The 25,773-nt window shown below is 47.3% G+C and overlaps 1 protein-coding gene across 8 annotated transcripts in view; it reads right to left on the bottom strand.

The window, feature by feature from the left end:
- Nucleotides 1-6,374: 6,374 nt before the first annotated feature.
- SVIL (supervillin) overlaps nt 6,375-25,773 on the bottom strand; it is a 231,288-nt gene continuing 211,889 nt past the window's right edge. For all 8 annotated transcript variants that reach the window (XM_042945239.1, XM_042945238.1, XM_042945240.1 and 5 more), the window contains 11 exons: nt 25,090-25,234; nt 24,471-24,747; nt 19,146-19,297; nt 16,752-16,857; nt 15,837-16,044; nt 14,357-14,490; nt 12,516-12,671; nt 10,789-10,932; nt 9,615-9,739; nt 7,485-7,640; nt 6,375-7,387 (listed from right to left, as the gene is read on the bottom strand). In XM_042945239.1, coding sequence (XP_042801173.1) covers nt 7,301-7,387; nt 7,485-7,640; nt 9,615-9,739; nt 10,789-10,932; nt 12,516-12,671; nt 14,357-14,490; nt 15,837-16,044; nt 16,752-16,857; nt 19,146-19,297; nt 24,471-24,747; nt 25,090-25,234 — 1,690 coding nt within the window. In that variant the 3' untranslated portion in view covers nt 6,375-7,300. The remainder of the gene's footprint in view (nt 7,388-7,484; nt 7,641-9,614; nt 9,740-10,788; nt 10,933-12,515; nt 12,672-14,356; nt 14,491-15,836; nt 16,045-16,751; nt 16,858-19,145; nt 19,298-24,470; nt 24,748-25,089; nt 25,235-25,773) is intronic.

Here is a 25,773-nt window from a genome sequence, read left to right as displayed (position 1 = left end):
TGTGATGTTTGACACATTCAACATTTAAAATAGCAATTTAATGGTGCGGGATTCAGAAACTGTAAATATTTTCAATGCAACAGAATAATTTCTTGCCTTTTTTTTTAGTGTTTGAGAGAGAGAGAGAGAGGAGAGAGAAAGCAAGTGGGGGAGGGGCAGGGGGAGGAGACAGAGGATCTGAAGCAGGCTCCTTGACGACAGCAGAGAGCCTGATGAGGGGCTCAAACTCATGAACCATGAGATCAGGCCCTGAGCTGAAGGTGGATGCTTAACTGACTGAGCCACCCAGGTGCCCCCAATTTCTTGTCTTCTAGAGTAGCTTCTAAGATTAAAGCAACAGGGCTACTTCAGGTCCAGGATATCTGTAAAAGATGGCATTACTGTGTAGAAAACCCCAGGCCAGTATTTCCCATGTACTATGTTGTCTGCCAGAGATTTCAGAAATATCTGCATAAGAAGACTGGGCTAGAAAGGGATCTAACAGAGCAACGCCTTTAATTATGTGACTATAAAGGCACAAGATAGAAATGCTAGCACATGGTATAAGATAAGAAGGTAAGTTGAGACCAGACTCAACTTAGGGAGACCAGTCCCCCTTTCTAAATCTTCCCCTTTGGAGCTGCTGCCTGATGGGTTGATGACTAGCTATCATGAGAAATCCTACCAGTCCTTCCAGGCCTACCCCATGGGACTCAGTCCACGAAGCTGCCCTGATTCCTTCCCCTCCCCTTTCCCTCCAAAGGAAGGCTTGGTTTGGACTGTGTAGTTCCCTAGAGTGGCTTTAACAAAGCCCAACAGGCTGGGTGGCTTAACCAACAAAAACTTACTGTCTCACAGTTCGGGGTGTTAGGAGTCTGAAATCAAGGTGTTGGCAGGCTTGGTTTCTTCTGAGGCTGCTTGCTCTCTTTGGCTTGCGGATGACCCTCTTCTCTCTACCTCTGGGTCCAAATTTCCCCTTCATATAGCGACACCAGTCCTACTGGCTTGGGGCCCACCCTAATGATCTCATTTAACTTAATTATCTATAGATTATCTCCCAATAAGGTCACATTTGGAGGTAGTGGGAGTTAGGACTCCACCTAACTTTCTTTTGAGGAGGGAGGGGCATACAATTCAGCCCCTAAGAGACTCCCATTGCATTGTTATTGATACTTTTTTGGCAAATCATCCTCACTCTCTCCTCCTCCCAGATCCTTGTGGGATCTGAGCCTTGCCATAACTCATATTTGTATTCTCTGGTGAGCCTTACACTGTGCACGCACTCAATAAACCCTTGAACGGGTGAGCAGTAAACACATGTGCTCGCTCATGAGTGACTACGGGCCATTGCCAATAATGACAGGTCTGGAATACACAACGTGTGATTCCAGAAACACACTTCAGCAGATGACGTGACCACCACTGCAGTCAGCGCTGACCTGTGGAAAGGCTCTAGCCAACAACGAGAAAAAATTTCTTTCCCCCCGGGGACCTGAAATGTCATCGTTGGCAAATGATACTCCATGCTTGCCCTTTGGGATTCCTGATTCAAAACCCAGAATGGCCCTCCTGCAGGAGTCACAAGTGTCTAGAGGGGAAGGAACCACAGCAGGCGGGGATAGAGGAGGCAAAGGAAGACAGGAGGAGGTGAGGCAGGGTGCCTGTTTTATAATCGCCTCCTCGGATGGGCTCTGATACTAACCATGACTGACAATTTCCAGAAGCATTGTTCAGTAGCTTAATTTTTTTTTCTATGGAGAAACCGTGAATTGAAAGTACCAGTTGGGCTTGTCTGTCATTCCCATCCGATTTTCTTTGTCTTTGCTTCCATATAGGCATAAGGCTGCTTGTTCAGTTCCATATTTCTTTACCTTTCCGGAGATAACACATTGTGTTAGAACTATTTCGGGGTGGATGCTAAAATGGTGTTCAGATGGCAAAGTTGGGCTTAACAATTCAGTGAGATTTAATAACAGGCAATTTATGTCAATTTCCAGATAACACAAGTCAGTTCCAATATATCCCTTAAGAGGCTTGCAGAGCTCCACGGCATTTGGTGTCAAAAGCATTTCCCACAACCGTGGTGAGGCTGTGAAGGAATGTTGGGGCTGAGGCGTCAGGGACACTGCCTCCTAGTACTTCAGCTTGCATTCATTTCTGCTCCTATAGCCCTCTTTTCCGTCCGAGCATGATGGAAAAGCTCAGTAGAGGACTAATTCATTATTAGAAATGAGGGATGCTGGTCCGTTCATCTTTCTTCCCTGCTAATCCTCAGGGATCAAGGTCATACACTGTCATGCACTGTGCATTTGAATGGTGAGACCCGGGGTGGGGGGTGGGGCGGTGGGGCTATTTCCACCCAAGCTCCACACTGGCAGCACAGTGCTCCTGTGGACAGAAAGCCTCCGATGTGCTCCCCTTGCAAATCCATCTTTCCGATCTAACTCCTGGGGTATGTCTATTGCAGGTAGTCTGAAACAACCTTGATGTTCCTTCTGTGGTGCGGAAAGAGCAAGTACTTTCAGTGTGATGCATTTGCTCGGTAGAAGTAAGGTAGGGATTTTTCTTCGGGTCAGATGCCATATTACTGTATTCGCTTTTCCATTGTTTGCGTTTGAATCATTACCTTGATCTGTGACTCGCTCTTCTCCCGTTGACCTTCCTAGTCACTGCTGTTAAGCAAGGCCTGTTTTGATGCCTCTGGCCCTTACTCTGGATCAGAGGCCAAGGAAGGCCTGTGAAAACAAATCCCCAGACCCTCTCTCTGGGCCCTAGCTTTCTGCTACCCACTCTCGGCTAGGAGTGGGGAACGGTTGTAGGGTTGGGGGGTTGGGCCCCACAGCTGCTTAGGCCTTTGCTCTGTGCCCCGTGTGGCCTCAGAACCCACCACACACTCAGATAAACATCCAAGAACCAGTGTCAGAGCCCCACTGTTAACAGAAAATTAAGATGGCCAAGAGCAAATGCAACTTTTCTCTTCAAAAAAGCATGAGCATGCATCTCTGCTAATAGATGCAAAGACCAATCTAGAAGAATATAAATCAAATTACTGACGTACTTCTATTTGAGAAGTGGTGACAAAGACACTCCCCTTGACCAAACTTTAGTCAGGTTCCTCCGAGCCCACCTAGGCTCTGTCCTTGGGCATGTCTTCCTAGAGCGCGCTTCCTGCACAAATCCTGACGAGTAGGTTTAGTGAGATCCCTTACCCTTGATATCTGATCACCCTCGTTATCTAATCAGGTTCATCATTCTCCACCGACCCCTCGTGGCGCCTGGTCACCCTGGCCTGGCTTCAGCATGAATCCTGTTAGGTCAGTGAAGCTAGAGTTCCTGCTTACTCTGGTGTTTCTTTTTAGTAATTGTCTGTCCACGGCCATGGCTGTAAACTCCCACTCTTCCCTGTATTCAGAGTTGGGCCCAAGCTCTCTCCCCTACACCTCATTGCCGTGGTCCCTATGCCGATCGCAATGGTCCTGTACCGTCTGCCTAGTAAGGCAGACCTAGTAAGGCATGACCTTAACAAGTGTCAGGAGTAATTAGTTAGCAGTGGGGACATCTGTGATTTTCAATCCCTAAATTATGTTTGCATATTACTGGCGTATTATGTTTGCAGGTTTCACACAGATCAACCACTTTCTCGAGATACGTATGCCATAAAATTTAAGGTGCACCTCTGTAAGGTGCACAATAAATCTTAGTACTTTCATAGAGTTGTTCGACCCTCACCCCAGCCCCGGCGAAGACAATGCCCATCACCCCCCAAAGTTCCCTTGTTCTGCTCTGCGGGCACCCTTTACTCCCATCTCCGTCTCCGGCCACCATGCGTCTGCTTTCTGAGTGGCTTTTCTGAAATCTCATTGAAATGCAATTAAGCACCATGTGGCCTTCTGTACCTGGCTTCTTTTGCTTGTTAATGTTTCTGAGGTTGATCCACGTGGCAGTGGGCATCAGCAGTCAGTTCTCCGCGTTGTTGGATGGTACTCCATTGCATGGATGAGCCGCATTTTGTCCTCCACTTCTAGTCAGTGGACACGTGGGCCGTTGACAGGTTTGGGCTGTTGTCAAGCATGATGCTATGAACATTCACGCACAAGTCTCCGTGTGCATAGAAGGGTCACTTTTATAATCAGAAACGAAGAAAAACGATGAAAGACCAACATGGATTCTCAAGCTGTTGTTGCTGGAATGCCTCCTCTTTTACCCAAAATGGGGAGCTCTACAGGTGGGGCCAAAGGTTTAAAACGAGGAGGAAAAGAAGTGGGTCCCTGAGAAAGGATTTGCCTGACCCTGGCCTGTGCATGGCCCCAGGGGGACAAACAGGTACAGTGGTCCCATTCCTCTGGAAACTGATGGTATTCACACTGTTCCTCCCAAGCCTCTAAACACTCATGACATGTCATGTGTCCCCACTGCAGCTCTGTGTCAATCCCAACACAAACACACTCCCCCGTCTCAAAGTCCTCTGGTTCAAAAGCAGGAAATCAAGGCAACACCAGACCACGTGAATTTGTCGTGTTTAATAAACGTTCCCCAGGGTGGTTTGCTTTTGGAGTGGCTGCAGAGAAAGGCCCGAAACGCGGGTGCAGCCTAACTAGCTGGGTTGCTCAGATTCAGCAATTCAAGTGTTCAGGCCGGGTCCTTTCCCTGGTATGCAAAGGTCAAAAGTTGCGGCTCTGCGGGAAAGGCATCAGAAAAGCCAAGGAAGAGAGGATCCAGTTCTGTCAGCAGGAAAGAGAGGCAGAAGGAACAGAGGCGAACAGGAAGTTGGTAGGTACACAAGATGGGCACCTCGTTTACAGAGACGAGGCAGAGAGCAGACAGCACACCGTTGGGGGATAATATTTAGAACCAGTAGATACGACCTCAAAGCGCTATGGGTTGACTCGGTGGTGACGGGCACCACTGCTGACACCTACCTTATCTGTGGTCTCAGCAGGTTCTCTATGGAAGTTCTTCCAGCAACCCGAGTTCCTGTCTGTGTACGTAAGGGTCTGGGTGGCTTTGAACGGTCACCCACGCGGGCAGCTCTGCCTGCCTCTCTCCTTTGGAAACTCCCCTGGTCGCCCTACTGGCCCTGAATCCCAGTTTCTTTTTGCATTCTGCCTATGGCAATGCCGCTTTCTCCTTTTTTTAATGTTTATTTATCTTTGAAAGAGAGAGAGCCAGCCAGGGAGGGGCAGAGAGAGAGAGAGAAAGAGAGAGACACAGAATCCGCAGCAGGCTCCAGGCTCCAGCTGTCAGCACAGAGCCCGACGTGGGGCTCAAACCCACGAACCTTGAGATCATGACCTGAGCCGAAGTCGGACGCTCAACCTACTGAGCCACCCAGGTACCCCCTTTTTCTCCTTTCCCTTCTACCTTTATTTCTTTGGAAGGTTTTACTCATTCTGCTTTAATCCATCATTTCGAGGTGACTACACTCCTTTACTTCAACACTGACGCTTCTCCTAGTTCAGCTACTGTAACAGTAATATTAATACCAGCAGGTATCAGCACTTGACAATATTCAAAGAGTTTCTGCTTGATCCTCACCAAGAATCAATCCTATGACGTGGGCGGGATAGCTGGCATTGATTCCTTTTTCGAAACAGAGGAAATGGAGGTGGGGGAGTTCAGAGACTGCCCAATATCACAGAGTCTCAACACGGTGGGACCAGGAGCGGGTTATAGGCCCCCGACCCTGGTGCAGTCCCAGGGCTGGGCACACAAGTGATAAAGTTTAAAGCAAATGTGCTGTTGACTGATCTGTTTGACAGAGACCGAAACAGGGGTCGGTGGGCAGGAAGGATGCGGTAACAACTCATGGCAGGTCTACAGAATTCATCTTATGGGTCCGTGAGCCTGTGAGGAGAGTTTTCTCATTTTTAGGTTTTCTAAATGTCTATATATTCAATACTCCTTTTTTAAAAGCTTTTATTTAAATTTTTTAATGTATATTTATTTTTGAGAGAAAGAGAGAGGATGGAGGGGAGGGGCAGAGAGGGAGACACAGAATCTGATACAGGCTCCAGGCTCCGAGCTGTTAGCACAGAGCCCGACGTGGGGCTTGAACTCACAGACCGCGACATCATGACATGAGCCGAAGTCAGACACTTAACCGGCTGAGCCCCCCAGGCGCCTTGCATTCAATATTCTTAAAAAGGCACTGAGATCCTCAGTATGAGATGCAGAGATCACTTTAGGGTAAAAAGCTTCTGTTGAATGATGATTTGCAAATATATGTCTATAATATAGTGTTCAGAATATTATGGGTCAAATGTCTAGTTATACAACCCTACATAAAATCTTGCCCTAAAGTTTTAGCAGTTAATACTTAACGGCCAAGTATTGATACCAGGTTGACATGAACAAAAAGAACGTTTTGCAGAAAGGAACATGCTTGGGATTCGATGTGAATCAATTATTGTGTTTATTCCTGAAGCTTTTATTTTGGAGCCCTGTATCACAAAATGGCATGTTTAATGTTTACAGCAGGTTTTAGAAATTTGAGATGTTTTTTTTTTCATTTCTACCGTTTTTTAGAGTAAAATTGGAGATAATGTTCCAAACCATCATCAAAAAATGCAGAGCAAACTTTTCTGTATATAAACTGTACATAAAAACAAGGCACTATACATTTCAGGGAAGATATTAAGGTTGAAAGGTGGATTCGCACAGATTCTTTAGAGCCCGTGCCAGGAAGTACAAATGTCTCTGTTCATTTTAGCACCGGAAGGAGCACTCAGAACAAGTCAGACCTAAGGCCGAAGGAGACATTTCTGAACTGTGTGTGAAGATACAGAAGGGTGCCAGAGCTAATTCCACAGAAGCAATTCCATCTACCTTTTCATATTATTTTGACACCAAAAGGAAAACAAATCTTAAAAGTGAATCGAATAATATTGCTTTGTTAAATACGTATTTGATTTATACGGTGTTTATATAAATATATATATTTTAGAGTCCACAAACTATCAAAATAACACTTTATGAAGAGAATTGCTTCAAAAAAAAGAGTAGGCAACGCTCGGCCGGAACAGGAGGGCAGTGCGAGAGCAGCTGCTGAGAAACAGCTACTTAAGTGCACACGGGGACACCTTTATTAACATGACCTGCTGAGTCGTGGAAAGAGAGTTTCCAAAGGGTTCGCTGAAACATTTACAAAATACACAAATCCAGGACACGCAGTACAGCTAGTAACTTCAGGTTTTAAAAACTCTGATGAAAAAAATCTTGTTTTTTTTTTTAAATACCAGTCCAAAAAAAAAAAAAAAATTGCCATTTTCCTGGTCCAAGGGTATCGAAAGTGACGACAGATTCTTCTAGCCATCTCTCCCGCTCAGAACAGACCTTTTGCTTTCTTCAGGTTCACCTGCTTCCAGGCGGGCAGTGCGTTGTATTCTTCTCTGGTCATGTCTAGTGCAAACTGCAAAATTGGGGGAGACGCCCAGTGGGTGAGTGAGAGGACTCCCATCCAAGCCAATGTGTCGCTTAAACGCCATCCCACACGAAGAAATGCTTACCTCAAAGTCTTCGTCAGTGAGATAAATCTCAAGCTTCAGAGGATCAACTCCCTCGGGCAGTGGCCTGGCTAGCAGATCGGCCAGCGGATAAATGGTTTTACAAAGCTTGGCTAAGACATCTTCCACAAGGGTGATCTGATTCGAAACTTCCGTATCCTAGAGAAGAGGAGGGAGCAGAGAGAACTTCGTGTCCTGCACCTGCACCAATGTTTTGTCACGCGCCTGCAAATACACGACCCTGTCCTGTCTGTGCCCTTGCCAGACCCTGTCTAGTCTGTGCCTAGCCGGGGGGGGGGGGGGGGGGGGGGGGGGGAGCGGTCGCTCAAGGGGAAGCAGGCTCTGAAATGGAAAGGGATTGCCCAAAGCCCCACAATTCTCCTTTACATGTCTTCCCACCTCACCAAATAAATCCTGCCTTGGACAAAAGGGAGTATCACGTGAGTGAATTATGGCTTAAGATTATTAAATCTGAACTCTAAACACTAGAAGCATTCAGATAATGGAATTTGTTTAAAAGTATTTTAAAATAACCTTATAAGGATTCATGCTGCCCCCTTGAGCCCTGTTTCTTAATCCATAATAGAAAAAGGTAAGAAAATGCGTCCAGGATATGCTGCTGAATCCAGACTTCAAACAAACAAACAAAAACCACTCTGTGTGCATTTACACTGAACTGGTTACTACAGGTAAATTCTCTTCCTCTGTTAAACCTGAAAGCCAGATCACTGCCCTCCTTTTGAGTGGCGGGAATGAATAACAGGGTTGCCAAATTCATCAATGATGGTCGAGACTAGTGGTCACGGAGTGGGTTTGGAGCAATCCTGCACCTAAGACCCGGGACAAGCTACTTCAGGTGTCTGTGTCTCAGCTCCTTCCCTGGGAAAACGGAGATACACGAAGATGAATCTTAATAGAGTGTTGTAAAAATAAGGGAGAAAATACACGTAAAGGGCTCGGAGCCGTGCCTGGCCCACGGTGAGCGCTCAGTGATTGTGTTGTTGCCACAACTTGGCGTGGAAAGCCCGACCTCACTGGCCGGAAGCCCGCCGGCCTGCGCGAGATGCTCCCAGGCCACCGCTGCCTGGGCATGCACGGCGGAAGCAGGACACAGCGGTAATTACAGCCTGGAACTCACACTGCAGGAGGAGGTACTGGTGCGGGGCGCTGCACCCGCAGGCACGACTGCGTGTTTATTGTAAACAGAGCCCTATCGGGCTCCTCCCCGCGTGGACCGAGCCCACTGGCTTACAGAGAGATGTGAGTCTCGGCAGCGATGCCGGCATTAAACAGGCATTTGCGCTGCGCATCCACTGTTAAGCAGCAGCGAACTCTTTTTGTTTAAACGTGTTCGGACCTCCCGTAAAATACCCATGTCGTCTCCTCCGGAAAAGCAGCTCTCTGACATAGTAAGGAAATTGAAATGGAACAAACCTATTTCCTTCACAATGTTAAAAACTCATGACTTAAAGAAATTCTACACAGCTGTAGTAAGCTTTTTTTTTTTTTTTCCCTACGTGGTTGGAAATTATAATGTTCTGGTTAATAATATGCTTTAGTAAATAAAGGTTATGATAAATGCTTCATGGGCTAATACCAACTGGTCTCATGAAATACTATTAATGAGCTATTCACACTCCTAATCAGGAGTGACTCACGATACATTCGTTCACTTCGTACTTTGATCTGTGAATAATCCATCACAGGTTTATTTTGTGTCTCCTCAAACACAAGGTTAATGTCTGAAGCCAGAGGATTTTGTTGTGCCTTATGCGGACCTCGAAAAGCAACAGAGTTTTAGCGAACAGAATGAAGAGATGGCAGCTTTTATTTCTGTATATTCTTCAGAGTAATTAAGTTCACCTTTGCTTTTAAGTTGTTTAGCTTGAACACCAGGTGTAGAAAAATACCAAAAATAGTTCAAATGACTGATTACCAAAATAGTTCAAATGATTTTTCCATTTCCTAAGCTAATTCTATGTAGACTTGTTAACATGTTGTAAAAGAAAACAACAACAACAACAACATTTTATCACTTAGAAAATGCCATTGGGATGCTTCTTCCCAAGGTACAGTCGACTCACGATCTGAAAGGTGTGGAGCCACCTTCACGGGGAAGCAAACCACACTCACCATTTCTGTGATTTCAGCAATGTCCTCTCTGTGCTCCCAGCTGGGGAACATATTGGTGAACGTCAGGGGCTCCAGACCAGCGTGGATAAGGTAAGACTTGGGGGGCGGCCTCTTGATATTTTTTCCTGTAGGTACACAGAGGGCAACATCAGGACACCCGGGGTACGGGTCAAGAGACCCGGTCTTTCTCTGATTTTCCTTGAAATCTTTTCTTCATTTGGATCTCTTGACTTACGGTTCGAGTGCAAGTTGTGAGTAGTTCATAATAACGCATGGATGGTATTTATACAAAATGTTAAGTTTATGCATATAAGGATACGTAACACTGCATGTAAGTGACCTGACTCTAGCAAAATGCTTCCACGTCTCTGGATCTGAGAAAGCCTCTCTCCATGGCTCCTGGGCAAGACATTTTTTCCTCTTGCATTCACCTGTAGAAGCATTCCTCTGACTTCCTAAGGCAGCGTTAAGTTCAATGTGAGTTAAACAGCTAACGAGAGCATTTTCTAAACCACTCTAATTTAAACATTTGGTGGGAATTTGTTACTTGTTACTGACGAGCTTTTCAAGAGAGAATCAACTGCATGAACTCAATGAAACTAATCCATGAAACCTTAAAAATTAAGATAAGAAATTGATTACTGGCATCCTCGTTTTACATAAAATTCTATAAATTTTTGGCGGATGGTATAGTAAAAAGCCATGAGTTCACAGTAGATCTTTCTTTTTTAGATATCACACTAAAAATAATAACGAATGACCAAAAGGTTGCCATTGGCCTTCCAGCCCATTTAGGCGAGATTTCCACTCTGGACAGTGGGCGGCCATGCGCAGAAGAAGGCCCCCAGCATGATTACACCAGAGTGCAAAAGGGTTTCGACCCCTCCAGGGCATTCCACAATACAGCCTTAAATCTTGAGGGTAGCAACTCAGACGGCCCAGTAATATAAAAGAGAAAAATGAATTCCCATTCATGGTGACAGTCAAGAATGCATTAATCTCAAGATTAAGAAGCCTCAAAAAAAAACTTGGTTTCATCACTGCCCGCTGGGCTTTATCAAGGTTGGCCGGCACACGCAGGAAGGAAAACACTGGTCTGCGATCCTGCCGGGGTGGATGAAGCCTGTCGCAGAGCTGAGGGCCCCAGGCCTGCCCACTGGCACCGAAGCCTCACCTTTGCAGTACTGGAGCACGGTCTCCATGGCACTCTTCCGGTCGGAGGCCCAGCGAATGCGGGCGGAACCCGTGATCTTGTTCTCGATGGGCCACCAGCCCTGCCAGAGGTACACCTCATGGTGATTGTCAACAAGGAAGAGTGCTGTGAGGGCAAGGGCAGACCAGACAATCAGGGGCTTCTCCGTGGATGCTTCCGGGGCACTCTTCCCCAAACCTAATGGATGCTTCCCTCCAGGCTGCTTTTGTCAGAGGGAGGGGGTGCAGAATCCCCTTGGCGGGGCCAAAGGCGGGGTGTCCACGACGCCTCAGCCCTTTGAGCATACAGTCAGTTAAAGCCTCTGGGCAGAGAGGTGGCATCTGTGATGCCGGCCTCTTTTCCCTCCCTGTCCCCACACTCTCTCTCCCTTTGCCCCTCCTCAGTAGCCGGCCCGCCAGCGGCCCTTCCGAGAATTGGCAGCATGCTGAGGGGAGGGATAACGCACCCGCGAGGGGCTGTAAGCAGCATTTCTCTCCAAAGAGCATATTAAAAACCGGAGAGTACACCCCCCTTGCCCTACAGGTCACTGATGTGTGTGCCCCATATGCGATTGCTTCCTAGGTGACTAAGTTCCTGGTTCTCGGTAAGAGAATAGGGCTTGAAGGAGCAGACGTGTTCTAACACATCGTCAGCCCGACTCTTATTCCATGTGGCAGAGGGGCTCTCACACCTGCTCGGTCCGCCTGCCCCGCGTCCTTTCCTAGCCCGTGTTTCAGAATTCCACGCACACCACACATTTGAGAAGCCTAGAAGAGGTTGATAACCCACCCTGAGGCATAGCGTGAAGAGGGTGGGTAGCGGCCTCCCTTTGAAGGAACTTGCTGATATTTCCCACAGTATGACCCGTGGGCCAGCTGTTGAGCTTTTAAGGTGGGGAGCTGGGCCGGGTTAATGAGAGGTTGTGGCTGAGGGGAGAGGGCACAAGGGCTCAGACTCGACTGCAGGAGTCTGGCCGGGTCCGTACAGCCCAGTCTCTGGTGACGGTGACTGTCCCAACCAGCACGAGGGCACACAACCGGTTCTGTCGCGAGGTGGGGGCCGAGTGGATACAGCCTTGACCTCGGAGTCAGAAGATATGGGTGGGAACCACAGCCCTGCCGTGCAGCCTTGGCTAAGGCAGACACCATTCTTTGGCTGATTCAGCAGATACTCTCAACCCCTTGCTGCCCCGCCACTTGCTTTCCTAGGCTCCCTGGTAGTGGAGGGTGGTCATGTGACAGAGCTCTGGCCGACGGGATGTGAGCAGACGTCAGCTGGGGGCTTCTGGGAAAGCTTTTGCTTTATCCAATACAAGGGAGAGACACTGCCATCACTGCCCTTTTCCCAACCCCTTCTTTGTGTCTCGAACGAAAACATGATGCCCGGAGCAGGGGAGGCCGACTGTGGGCCACGAAGCCACAAGACTGAGGGGAGTCTGGGAGAAGAGCTGAGATTCCAGGCCTGACACGGTTGTGCTCAGCCTACTTGGGCGAGTTAAGCACCTGGGCCTCGGTTTCTTAGACTGTAACATACGGTTGATGTTCCCTTGCTTTTGGGGTAGGTGTGAGCATGAGATAATATAAGAAAGTTACCCGCCAGGGCACTTGGTAAATAAAAACCGTTTAGTCAATATGCAAGTAGAGTAAAAAGGCCGTCTGGAAGGTGTACGTTCTGTGGCTCGGCACGATGACCCCTTCCGCGGGCCATACCTGGCTGTGGCGCGCTGTACAGATCTTCCTGCAGGAAGGGCATAGAATTGACCACAGAGGGGTCTCGGGCGGGATACATGAATTCTGTGGCTGAGAAGTCACCAGAGGAACTGCTGAGGATGAACAGGCGGGGTGTGAAGTTAAAATTTCCAGGATCTTTGAAAGAAAAGAGAACAGAGCTGAGGACACGATATGCATCAAAGGAAATCCCAGATGGATGGGAGAGTGACTGTAAGACATGAAATAACCCCAAAACTTCATGCGAAAATAGGTAAAATTTATCTGACCTTGGAGGTGGGGAAGGTCTCCTTAATCATAATTATAAAAGGAGGAATGAAGGGACAGGGGATTTCTGCACTGACAGTACAAAAATGAACACTTTCATTGCAAAAAAGCCCCAAACCAAACAAAAAGGCAAGTGACAAAATGAGAAATGTGGAAACTGGTTTGTGCCCTTGGTATATAAAAGAATAAAGATAAATATCTCAGTAAAAACGTACAAAAAGGCAGAAATGAAAACATTCACCAAAGTAGAAATACAAATAATTAAAAAAAAATACATAAGCGTTTAACAGTACTTCCAATTTAAACCATTAGTTAAAATAGTGCTTAGGTAGCAGTCTCCCCCCACCGCTCCCCCCCCCCCATTTTGGCAAAGAGGAAAAGGCAAAGTCCACTGGGGAATGCACACTCTCTGATGTATATTGCCGGGTGAATATGGAGACTGGTGCCAGTGTTCGGGGGCACCCTTGTTGAGCTGTACCCTGAATCTTTTCTAGAAATTTAACTAGAAGTAAATACATGTACTTGGTTTAAATTTATTCACGTCTCTATTGTGTAATAGGGAAAAATCGGAAACCTCTCTCCAACCAAAAGAGACAGGTTAAATAGAAAATGGCATATGGCATATTCATGGAATGCCCTGCGGCCAGAGAAGTCTAGATATTAACAACTTGAGCAACTGTTCGTAATAAAGGGAAAAATCGGGTTACAAAACTGTGTACTGCTGTCCAAAATTTCCTTTAATATAGATGTGTATGGATCCCATAGAGAAATGTTGATTCTAGTTATCTTTGAGAGAGATCATAAGGGACTTAGTTTCTTTTTCAACCTCTCTGTACTTTCAAACATTTTCCATCGCCAATATGCATTATTAAGAAAAACTCTGTAAAAGTTCATGAAAACTGAGATGAGTATACCCCACTGTGGTCCAACCTTGGGCAAGCTGATGAAGTTCGCTGTGCCTCAGTTTCCTCATCAGAACAAACACGGTGGCGTTAGGTGGTGAGCGTTAAGGCAGATCAGGTGCTTAGGCGGTGTCTGTCTCATCCTAACCTGCCTAATACTTGTTAGCTTTCCCTCTGTGTTAATCTGTACGTTAAGTTGATCTGTGTTTTGTGTATTTAATACAAAACCGACCTATTCTCTAATCTGAACTCTGTTAGGTCCCTGCACCCAGGATGCTGGCCAGACCGAAAGCGTCTCATGCCATAGGATCACGTTGTGTCACTGTCCCTCTGGTTTCCTGGAATTAGCTTCTCTCCCTCCGTCTCTTCAGGTCATGCTTCCCTCCGAGGCTCTGTGTAAATGTCGTGTGATTTTCCTAGTGGAACTACTCTTTCTTTAAACTCTCAGCCTCCTTCATTCGTACCTCTTTCATGACACACCAAAGTTTTATTTGGCATTATGCTTAGCTGTGCGTATTATTTAGCTTCCTTACTGCATTGTAGGCCTGGGAGGATCTAGCCTATGTGTGATTCACTGGGTGTTGTGCATAGTATGTGCTCAGTAAATATGTACTGACTAAATTAGTGATGGAAAGCTACGGAATGTTGGATTACCTTGAAGCATGCAGTCGTAGGCTTTCCTGTCTCTCCTTCCTAAAGCGTCCCAGAATCCCAGGGGCTCCGATCCTTCATCACACTCATGTATTGTCACTTTACTGCTACTATGCAGTCCGGCTTCCAGGGGACATCTGCACGGAGAAAACCAGTAGTTTGTTTGTTTTAAGCCTGGAAGTGTTGGCAGTATGGAATTATTCAAGACTAAATCTGCAGATCAGTTCACCATCTCTCTTCTTCCTAAAATAATTCTTACTAATGAATAAAAACATGCTCCGTGGTTTATGAATGTGTGTGTGTGTGTGTGTGTGGTGGGGGGGGTGGGCAGCAATGAGAGGGACTGGCCTGGCCCTCAGAGAAGAATGTATAATTACATACAAGTTGCAATGGAAGTGATCATGTTTTTATATACAACATACATATTAACTATTCCTTGTCCTCTCTTGCTAGAACATAAGCGTCATGGGGACGGAGACTTAGGTTAGTTCACTTGCCAGACCCTGGTCCCTAAATCTGTGCTTGGCGCCAAGTACGTGATCAGTGAATACCTGCAGAGCGAATGAGTTCATCGTTCTGTTTTTTCCCAGTGGTCCAAGGGGAAAATCCAGTGGGCCAGGGATGCCTTTGGATACCTCGCCGAAGGTCAACTATCACCCCTCCCCACTCACTGGCACACAGAACAGCGTTTCGAGATGAGACGTTTTGCTTCCCGGCCATCTGCCTGTTGACAGGGCACTGGCCTGTGTTCTCTCCGCCCTCTCCTCGGCGCGGTAGGTTCGAGAGCCGTCCCAGGGGAAGGATGCCCGCCCCGCACCGCTGTGGTGCCCAGAGAACGGATTTGACCAGATTACCCTTTGGTGGCATGCTGTGGCCCTGGAAATGCTCTGCTTCTACTGTTCACATGTTACCAGTGTCCTCCCAGGTGACAGCCTGAGGAAACGCCAGGCATCCCCTGCCTAGCTGGCGGTCCAGCGACTCAGGGGCAAATGCAGGCATACGGTTGTCCTCTGGAAAGGGGACATCTTATAGTCTGACGCAGTTGGTGGTCTCCCAGACTTTTCTTTAGCTAAACGCTTCCTAACTTTCCACTGCTCTGGCAAAACTGAAATGTTGAACTCCTAAAAGATATTTGAAATTTGCTCTCTTTAAATACCAAAGGCCTCCAGGCTTTTAATTCAAAATCATACCCGTGAAAGAAATGACGGCACTCGTTGGGGGCACTTCCCTCACTCTGCCTTTCATCGAGGCAGGTACATCCTCAGAAGGTGGGGGAAGCCCTCACGTGGGCAGCTTGAAGCGAGATGTGTGTCACGGCCACTTGGAATGTCAGAGGCCCCCAACCACGTTCATACCCACCCCCTGCTGAAGTCACTTGAGGTACACCCAGGCTTCTACTGGCGACCCTGGGTATCCTTCCCGCTTCAGCCGGCGTCCCACGGGGAAGCCCCTTCTGGGAGATGCCCTCACACACAACACTCACTGTTCTTTGATTTTATTTGCTGCGGTCCTTCCGACCTCCTTCGTGTGGGCTTGGGCTTTGCATCCGTGCCACAAGTAAATGAGGGCTTTATTTACGTTGAGGACAACCATGGAAGTCCTGGACCTCAAGCTACTACAGTGACAGGCCACTTCCAGCAAATTCCCTTCCACAGGCACTTCTCCGCGCACACAGTACAGCCTCCACTCACCTGCAGGGGGCAGCAGCGGCACAGAGTTAGGACGTGTGCCGCGCAGGGACCCGCCAACACCACCCACCCTGGGCCCACCCAGGCCCATCCTGTGATTTGGGGGTGGGGGTGGGGGGGCTCAGGCGGAGTGGCGGCCAGCTCGCTGCCGGCCCAGAAAGCACATCCTTTTGGAGTTAGAAGCAGGTTCGTGAAGTAGAAAACCCATTTTTGTAAATACTCAGGCATTTACAAATACTTACAAATACTGAGTATTTTATAAATACTCAGGTAAATCACATAACAGGCATATTTTGAGAGGCTCTGAAGCTAAGAATTCTTTTTATTTTATTTTTTTTATAAATCTATTCTATAAATTAAGAGATTTTTGTTGGCCAGCATCCAATTTATAATAGATGACCCACTGAATTTTTCTCCCCTCTTGAAAAGAGAGACAGAGTCACTGTGGGGATTCAGTTTAAGGGGAAGTAATCTCCCAGCCTCCTGCATACAGAGTCCTATGTATCCTAAGGTAAATGCCACAGGAAGGTGGGGGGGGGTGCTATGAGCTCCCCCATAAGGCTGATTTGTAAGGCAAACGTGACGAGGCTTTCAGGGGTGAAGACACAGCTATATAAAGGGAGACTTACTTTAATACCCCCCCACCCCAGTGTGAAAACACCTTCTAGGAGAGGGAAACAAATCTTATTCCAACGGTGACAGTGACTTACTTTGCGCGTTCTCTTCCTCCTCTTCCCGCCTCCCGGAGTGTACTACCATTCCCCCCTGGAAACACTGCAGAAAGCAGGGGGGCTCCTTTCCCTGCAGGACCTGGACCTTTCAATGGAAACGCATTCCAGTAAGTAACACGTACCGGTTTTCAAAGTCTTAAAAAGAATACCTGCCTAGTAGAAACTCTGAAAAACAGCGAGAAGTGCCCACAAACACCAGTGACACTACTGTTGTCTAAAGATAACCACTGTGAAAGGTCTAGGGTACAGCTTTCCTTTCAAAGTATCTTTCAGGTATGTGTCTTTCCCAGACAAAAGTAGGATTGTTGTCCTTTGTTACTTAATACCCGATTTATTCACTTGATGTTTTGCCATCAAAGACTTTGGAAACACAAGTTTTGATATTTTAGTGGTATTCCGTGGTATAGACGTAGCATGAGTGATCTAAACAAGTTTGAAACAAAGTCTACCTCTCAGCAGTGAGAACGGCTGATCACTTAGTGACTCAGGGGTGGGGCCGGGAGGGGAGAACTGTCTCTTTTGCAACCATTCCCATAGTCCACTCATGGAACACTTCTCCTGTGGACCAGCCTCCCCTTCGCCTGGGAAGCACTGTGATAGCTGCTCGTGAAACTGTTAGGGTTGACTCCACTCACTCTCACTTTGGCTAGACATTTTCCCGTCACGAGGAAATTGTTTATTCAGCCTGGAAGTCGGGGCAAACCGAAAGGTAGGAAGCATTTCCCACCAGGAGTTAACAGATCAACCTCAGGGCCAACTTTGCGTAATTAAGCGCCATTATGTGGCAGCGTTTTATATGTCTGAAGTGTTTTTACATCCACTGGCTTGATAAAAAGTGGAATGCTCAGACTAGAGAGATTAAGACTCAAAATTCTAAGGGTGATTTTGCAGGCACGATTGAAACATGGCCTTTACAAAAATAAAGGCGGTTGAAATTGCCCACTATTAGGGATAAATTAAAATGCAATGGCCACTAACAGTTATTTTCAATTATTGTATAGTCTATAGTAGAAAATGTGTATTAAGTATTTTTTTAGGGAACAGGATTGGTTCTTAGGAATCCAGAAGGCTAGGTGAACATTAATCTGTTTCGGAGAAAATTCCTCTGTTCTCCTCCCTCATGCTATTGTTAACTACTCTTCCAAGGTAGTGAAGATAACTGCCCGTGGTATCATGCTTTCCCAAAACCTTACAGTCAACTCTTCATTACTAAAGGATGGGACCCCAGGCAAAGGTAATCCAAACAGCAAAAAGATATGTTTACAAAATCTTGGCCTCGGGGCATTATACAGGCCCTGGGGTTATAATGGAGGATAAAGACCAGCACACAAGGTCTCTTTCATACTTTCTAGGGAAAGAGGGATAACAAGTAAGTAAACGCAATGTCTACAAAATGTAAATGAAATGACAAATGACTATGAAGCGGTTTTAAGCAGTGATAATAGTGGTAAGTGCTATAAAAAAAAATAAAGCTCAGCAGAGGGACGGAGAATGGGGAGGGATTTGGATAAAACAGGTGACACTGGAACAGAAACCTGAATCATATGAAGTTGAAAGTTACTTATGGATACAGGGGAAATGTTCCAGACAGGAAATTGCACAAAGGCCCTGGGGTGGGGGAAAGAGGTCTGTGTGTCTCAGGAGTGGCAAAAGGCTAGAAAGCCAGGGGGAGGTGGGAGAGGTGTTCAGGGCCCACCACGAAGGTGCTGGCAGATCACGGGGACACCAGTTTGGAGAGCAAGGGAATGACACGGTCCAACGTGTTCCCGAAAAATCACTCGGGCTGCTGGGAGGAATGCAGATGAGAAACCAGATAAGAATACTCATTTTTACATTAATCTCTGGTATTTCCTTCGGACAGATTTGTGTAGGTGGAATAACTGATCAAAGTTTATGAGAATTTTAAGGTTCTTGAGCCAAACTGCTTCTCAGGATGGCTGTTTCAAGCTACACTTCCCAGTGGAGGCATCCTACTGAATCCTTACCCACCCTGGAGCCGTTCTTTATAAAATCCCTACCAATTTTAGAAGTGGAAAACAGCATCTCTTGGTTTTATTTATAACTCCTTGAATATCAGTTAAGTGGAAACTTAAAAAAACCAAACCCTCCCTTGGCGCTTGGTACCTGTCTTATGGATTCGCTATTTACAGATGCAACATCTCGTTGAAGAGCATATTACTCCTGACCTGCCAGTGGGGAGAGGAGAGGGGAGGCCCAGCCTGCAGTCTGGAGAAGCCAGACCAGAACTAAAAGTCACTTGTGCGATGCCGTCTCTGTTCATGAGAAGTCAGGGGTCTTCAGGGGACCAGGCCGCACACCCTGTGGCTCCCCAGGAAGGACGGTTCTCTCATTCAGCTGCTTTCCAGCACTTACCTGGGCACCCCTCTCCTCGTCCAGCTCCACCGTCATCAGAGCCGACGTGCCCTTCTCGCTCACGGTCGACTGCCGACCTTGCCAGAAGAAGTAGACACACTTCTCTTTGCCAGCCACCCTTGCTGAATGCTCTCCCTTTTGTCGACTTCCCACTGCAAACACAAAGAACCCGAGAGGGCAGGGTAAACAGCTGATAGGCCACAAGAGGAGCAAATGTATGGCTTTCTTCTCCGGGCTCTGTGAGGACAAAGAGGGAAGACAAAAAGCTTTGGGGCATGGGGCTGAGGAGAAAAACCACCTTTCTTCCAGTAACTGATCCTGAGGCTCCAAATTGGAGAAAAATGATCTAGCCTTCTTGATGCCCTAGGAAAAACACCTGTCATCCTCCAGGAAGGCGGCGGATCACTCCAAGTGTGTGACAGAGAAAGCGGGTGACTGCCAGCGCAGGACCAACGGCTCCCAAAGACAGAAATACATTTTCCGTCTTACGCCATTTTTTTTGGCAGAAGATTAGCTGGTAGAGAAAAGATATTGAAAGCAACAGCTGGGCTAGCTTTAAGTACAAAGGGAAAATTTAGTCTGCTAAAACTATTCTAGTGAAAACACACTCTGAAGTTTCCACATTCTGTCAGAAATGGAAGAGATCTATTGCTGACATACCGCTTTCATAAAATAATCTGGGATTTCAATACTATCTGTCGCTGGGTCCGTAGCCAGGATTCAGTGCTGGTTGTCCTTACCGCCTGGCACCTCACAGGCATTTGCATTAGCAGCACCCGGCTCACAGGTCTCACCCAAGAGCAGGCACGGGAAGCTAATTGGTCAAGTGGCCATTTTGAAAAGGCAGTATTTCAGACCTCAGCTCGCTACTTTTCGGCATATACCGCACTCCGGTCTCCTCTCGTTCATTCAACAACCGCTCTCCGAGCACCCACAGTGTGCCCGGGGCCTCCTCGGGATACCAGAGCTATAATGAGAGGACGGCCCCCCTGCTTTCATCCTAACAGACATGAGCAAGACAGTTTCAGACGGTTGATAAGTGCTCTGAGGATGACAGGCGGGGCTGTGACATGGGGCAGGGTGAGTGCTAATAGGATTCCCTGTTGAACGAAGGCCTCTCTGAGGAGGTGACAATGACAAGGTGACAGGGACTGCAGGCAGACCCTTCTGGAATGAATGAGGTCAGGAGACCGAGCTGTTACCCTCAGATGCCTGCCTGGGTGGTCCCAGAAAGTGATGGGCAACAGTGGGAGAACGCAGGTTATAACACCCACGCTTGTTGAAAATTAAAGATAATAACTAGGTTCTCTGGTTCTCTGTTAACCCAGTTTTTCCCAGCGCCAGTCCCATTTACAAAATCACAGTTATCTTGAGGTTTGAAGGTAAGAAGAAAGCTCATTTATTTTAAGTTCTCGAGAGGCCAGGGTCATATTTATTTGATTTTTTGGCCTTTTAGCAAAGTAATGTGTATATATAGTTTCCATAAATGATCATAATAATTCTTGACAGTGCTTTGCTTAAGCACAACATTTAGCGCCATCTCTTGTGGACCTGAGCTGGTCAAGTTGGTGTATCTTTTATTAAATGTTTATTTTGAGAGAGAGAGAGAGAGAGAGAGAGAGCGAGCGAGAGCGCGCGCACACGCATCGAGGAGGGGGAGGGGCAGAGAAAGAGGTTGAGAGTTGGATGCTTAAGGGACTGAGCCACCCAGGCACCTCAAGTTTGTGTATTTTTAATGGATAGGCTATGCATATTCACAATTAGTTTGGAAGCCACTCCATTGAAATTTCTGCTAATTTAGATAGAACAAAAGTTTGTCTTTGATTAGCAATCCCACTCTTCAAAGTAGTGAAAATTAGTCATGTCAGCTGGGGAAAGATGTGCTTAAAACAGGTCACAGAAGTTGATATATATCTTGAAATCTGTTAGCACTTAAGTACATTGTATAAATATATATTCAGGCTTAAATAACCAGTGTTTTACCATCTAACATTCTAATGTGGACTTCACTATATATATCTAAAATAGAATTATTTCCTTAAAATATCTCATAATAGTTTTCAGCAATTTTCTTCAATATGCACAAATTTATTACTATATACAACTTAATTTTTAGTTCATTTATTTTTAATTTTAGCAAAGTAAAGATTAAACTTTCATCAGTAAGAATTTACGGACTGTGACCTTTATTTCACTTTTTATATTTTTTTAATGTTTATTTATTTTTGAGAGACAGGGAGACTGAGCACAAGTGGGGGGGTGGTGCAGAGAGAGAGAGAAGACACAGAATCCAAAGCAGGCTCCAGGCTCTGAGCTGTCAGCACAGAGCCCAAAGTGGGGCTCAACATGAACCAATGAGATCATGACCTGAGCCGAAGTCTGACGCTTTACCCACTGAGCCACCCAGGCGCCCCCTGACTGTAACCTTAAATAGCCTTGATCAGATGGCTAATTTAAAGTGTTGATGGGGGTGCCTGGGTGGCTCAGTCGGTTGACTGTCTGACTCTTCAGTTTGGCTCAGGTCATCATCTCACAGTTGTGAGATTGAGCCCCACGTCGGGCTCTGTGCTGACAGGGCAGAACCTGCTTTGGATTCTCTCTCTCCCTCTCTCTTTCTCTGCCCCCATGCACCCTCCCATCAGAATAAATAAGTAAACTTAAAAAAAATTAAGTGTTCATGCATTATGTCTAAAAATACTTTCAAGAGGACGTTTGTGACCAGTCGTCGTGTTTAGGAGTAACAGGGAACCACGGTTTGAAGAACTGCTCAGGGTCAAGCGGTCTTGCTGCAGAACCCCATTTACTACCCACTGCGGCCTCCGGTCTCCCATCCCTGGAGCCCCGGTTCGCTTCTCCAGGAGCTTCTCTGTGCACCTGTGCACCTGGCTAGTGTCCACCAAGAGGACGGCTGTACTGTTTCTACAGCTGCTGGTGTCTGCTGACCTTGTCCCAGAAGAGCCTCCCGAGCTCCAAGTTCTATGTCCTGTTTGCACGTGCAGCTGTGGAGTAGGAGTGATGAGGAGCTAGACTGTGGTCACTGAGGGGCCACTGTTAATGCCATTGTGCTATGCTTCTCTGCTCCCAGAGGGACCGTCTGGAATCGGAATGCTCCCTGCTCTGACTTAATGCTCTGCAGCTGGACCCCTTCAAAGCTGTAACTTGGCTCATAACGATGCTGCTGGAGCTGGCTGCGAGATGTGCGCTGTGTTTACTGGAAGAAACACAGAAAGTACTTTCCTGGGCCAAATCATTACTTCTTAGGCGGCCTCCAACAGAGTAGTCTATGAAGGCCTCAGAAATCTGATTACTTTTTTTTTAATTAATTCATGTCGATATCATTTTATTCATTTATTTCCTATTACTTCTTTTTATAACTAACAGCTCAGGTAAGGAGATGAGTGAATTTCAAATTCTATTGCTCCTTTGTCTTGTTTTGTAAAACATGCAGTTTCCTATCTGTATTTAAGGAAGGGGAGCTATGTATGCTTTCAAAGCTGGTCCTTAACGTTCCCTGCTGCACAACACTGAAGGTTAGTGGATTCCCACCCGCCAAATCCCCTCTTACTGCCTTTATTGCCAACACACAGCACGATGGTTACTGCAGCTGGACAACTGCACCACCCCAAGGAGCAGAGACTCAATAGCGACTCTTGGGAAGGACGCTTATTTTGGGGAGACTCATGTTATCTCATCTTCAAGGTAAATACAGCAATTTTGCTTTCGGGGCTGAGGACATCAGTGACGATTATTTCCCGTACCTTGTGAGCATGTGCCAGGCCCTGTGCTAAATTGGACACTTACCAGATTATAATAATCTCTGAGCGGGGCATCATCATCAGACCGAGGCTCAGACAGGTTATGTCCCTTCACCCACCTTGCATGGCTGGTACGTAGGGCCTGAGAGAAGATTCAGACCCAGGCTGCATGGTCCCCGGGCCTGTGCCCTTTCCTCCCAGCCACATGGCCTCCTTATGAAAGGGAAAGGAGCTTTCAGTGTCCTAATCTGGTCTTTCCTAGCTGGGTGACTTCAGACAGGTAACAACTGTGGTGTCCTGTTCCTCACTGAGAAATTGGCATCATGACGTAATACGTCTCAGAGCCACTGGGAGGCACTCAACTCGAGTGTGCAGCAAAACCCCCAGTGCTGTGCCTCCTGGGCTGTGTGGACCTCCGGGCCCGCAGCACCCCGGACAGCTCTGGGCAAGACTGCCTCCTGCCCTGCCTGGCGATGCCCCACACTGGCTGCCCACGGGCGGTGTGCTGGGCTTCCTACAAGGCAGCAGGGTCAATCTCAGAGACCCCGGCTCTCCTCCAGAATGACGGGCTTGCCTCTTCCCGCACTTGCCTTATTGTCATTTATTATGTGCTTTCGGAAGGTAGGGTCTGACATATTTACTTAGCCCCTAACGTAAGTGTCTATATGTAGAGTAGGTGCTCCAGTAAATGCTGCTGGGTGATTAACAGACTTATTTCTGATACATTAGGAAGGAAATCATATGGTTCTCAGTCTGCGGGTATCTGATGAGCAGACAGCAGCCTTCATCCCCGGGAGCTCCAGGGCAGCCACACCCTGGCAGCAAAGCGGCTTTCAAGGGGTGAAGAAACGCTCAGGAGTTGAACGTCAAAATCACAGCGTTGTGACAAATCCTCCCAAATGGTGGGGCGGAGGGACACTGCAGAGGACTGGCTCCTTGTTGGCAAGGAGAAGGGGTTCTCTCTCCAAAGCACACTGGCTTTCCTCCCTCACCCCCCCCCTCTAGCACAGAGCATACAATGGACCGTTTCGCTGAGCATTTCACCGACAGGAACCACGCGCAGTTTCGACTGTGTATTTATTCTACCAGATCCACAAAGCCTGTTCGTGCTCTCAGCCTCAGAGGAAACAGCTTCTTTTATTTTTAATAAATCTTTTGTGCATAACTACACCATTTGGTTCCAGTTCGAAATCATCCAGATATACTTTACTTCAGACTTTAATTTAAGCAGCAGACAGCCACATGGTAAGTATCATTTGGAGGCAAATCATCACTTTCCTAGAAAACCTCTGGGGACGGGGAGGGGGCGGGAACGAGAGTAGCAGAGAAACCGTAACGTGCATGTTTAATTTCTATAAGGAAACACAACCTTCCTTAGCAATGCTAGGGTGTCGGGACCCATCTATAAAGTTTACTAAGGGGTTCTCCAAGCGAACGGTCAGATCGGCACATTCTCTGCGGCCGAAGGCAGGGGCGCACACAGGGAATGGCTTCTAGCGGTGCTAGACTCGCAGCCGCAGAGCTGGGGCCGCCCCGTGTCAGTGTGAAGAAGACAGAAGTGCTCACTGACCTGCGGTGCTCACCATGTACTTCCACTTGACCACATAGGCATCTCCCTCGTGGAACTGCCCGATGCTCTGTTTGGGGAGCCGGCTGTAGTCAAACTCTAGGATGTGCCAGACATCCACAGAGACACTGGCGATCTCAAACTGCCTCCTGTCGTCCCCTTCTACCAGGCCATAGCCACGGCCAATGTTCACCCCGTCCAGCACCGTGCTGGTGGTGGTCTGGGGCACCGGCACCATGCGCGCGACATCGTACGCCTTGGCTTCGGCCCGAGGATCTTCCTATGGGGGAAGGTGACAAGGCTGGCTCAGTGGCCTGTTTCTACAGCCGTTTCCTGCCACGCTCACTGCTGTTTCGCTGGTAGACTTTCCAGCTCTGTCTCAGCGTTTAACTGCGTTTTGGGGAAAGACTGCAGAGGCCTGAATACCCATCCCACAGCAGTGAACGGGACACCTAAAAGCTGGAGACACAAACTGGACTACTTCACCTCCTGGAGGTAGAATATAATTGGACACCCGTTTGCTGATCTCCCAGTAAACCCTGGGAAGGCTTTACCTTCGAGGCCTCTTTTGTCAGGACCTACACCAAAGGCCTGAGGTTTGAGTCTAGATTACCAGAAATACCTTTTGCTGGGCAAGTTCGCTGGCGTTCTTCTCATTAGGTCTCTTCAGTTCAGTCCAATCGAGAAATTTCTCTTTGAACAAAATGGTTTCATTGTGTTCTGTAAGTCTCCCGAATATTGCCCAGTCGGGCCGCCCCTGTCCTTTCCTGCGAAGGTGGGTGGGTGGGGGAGTAGACAGGAGAAGAACCAAAGTTAAGCCATGGGAAAACAAAGGAAAGGAATGGAAAACACACACACGTGGCTAGTGAACACAACTCATGATACATTAGTGGTATACAGAACACATGGTCTGTTTTGTCAGATAAGTGACATTTTAGTCTTTCGGTCTGAAGCCTCGCAGGGAATCGATGCTCCTGAATGTGGGGTGAATCGTGTCAGGTCTGGACTTTCCTTTCATACTAGCAGATTCTTGCGTTTGGGATCCCCTGGGGGCAGCACACCAGACTGGGAGCTGGGAAAAGGCAGGAGCCACACACATGGCTTCCTTGCCTGTGTCATGTGCTCAGGGTCGCCTGCAAGGGCTCCCCAATTTTCTGTCTCATTAGCGAATGGACGGGAGGAAGGCACAGCTCACCCTGAATTCTCTGTTAAGTCCTCTTACAACGAAGCTCTCCGGTCTCCGGGAGCAGAGGAAATTCTCCTCCGTTACTACAATGAGCATACTTTCATAGAGCATAAAGTGAAT

This window comes from Panthera leo, chromosome B4 (assembly GCF_018350215.1).
Source record: "Panthera leo isolate Ple1 chromosome B4, P.leo_Ple1_pat1.1, whole genome shotgun sequence".
In the NCBI taxonomy this organism is placed as follows: Eukaryota; Metazoa; Chordata; class Mammalia; order Carnivora; family Felidae; genus Panthera; species Panthera leo.
The sequence above is the reverse complement of the archived record's forward strand: the minus strand, read 5'-3'. Positions and strand labels throughout refer to the sequence as shown.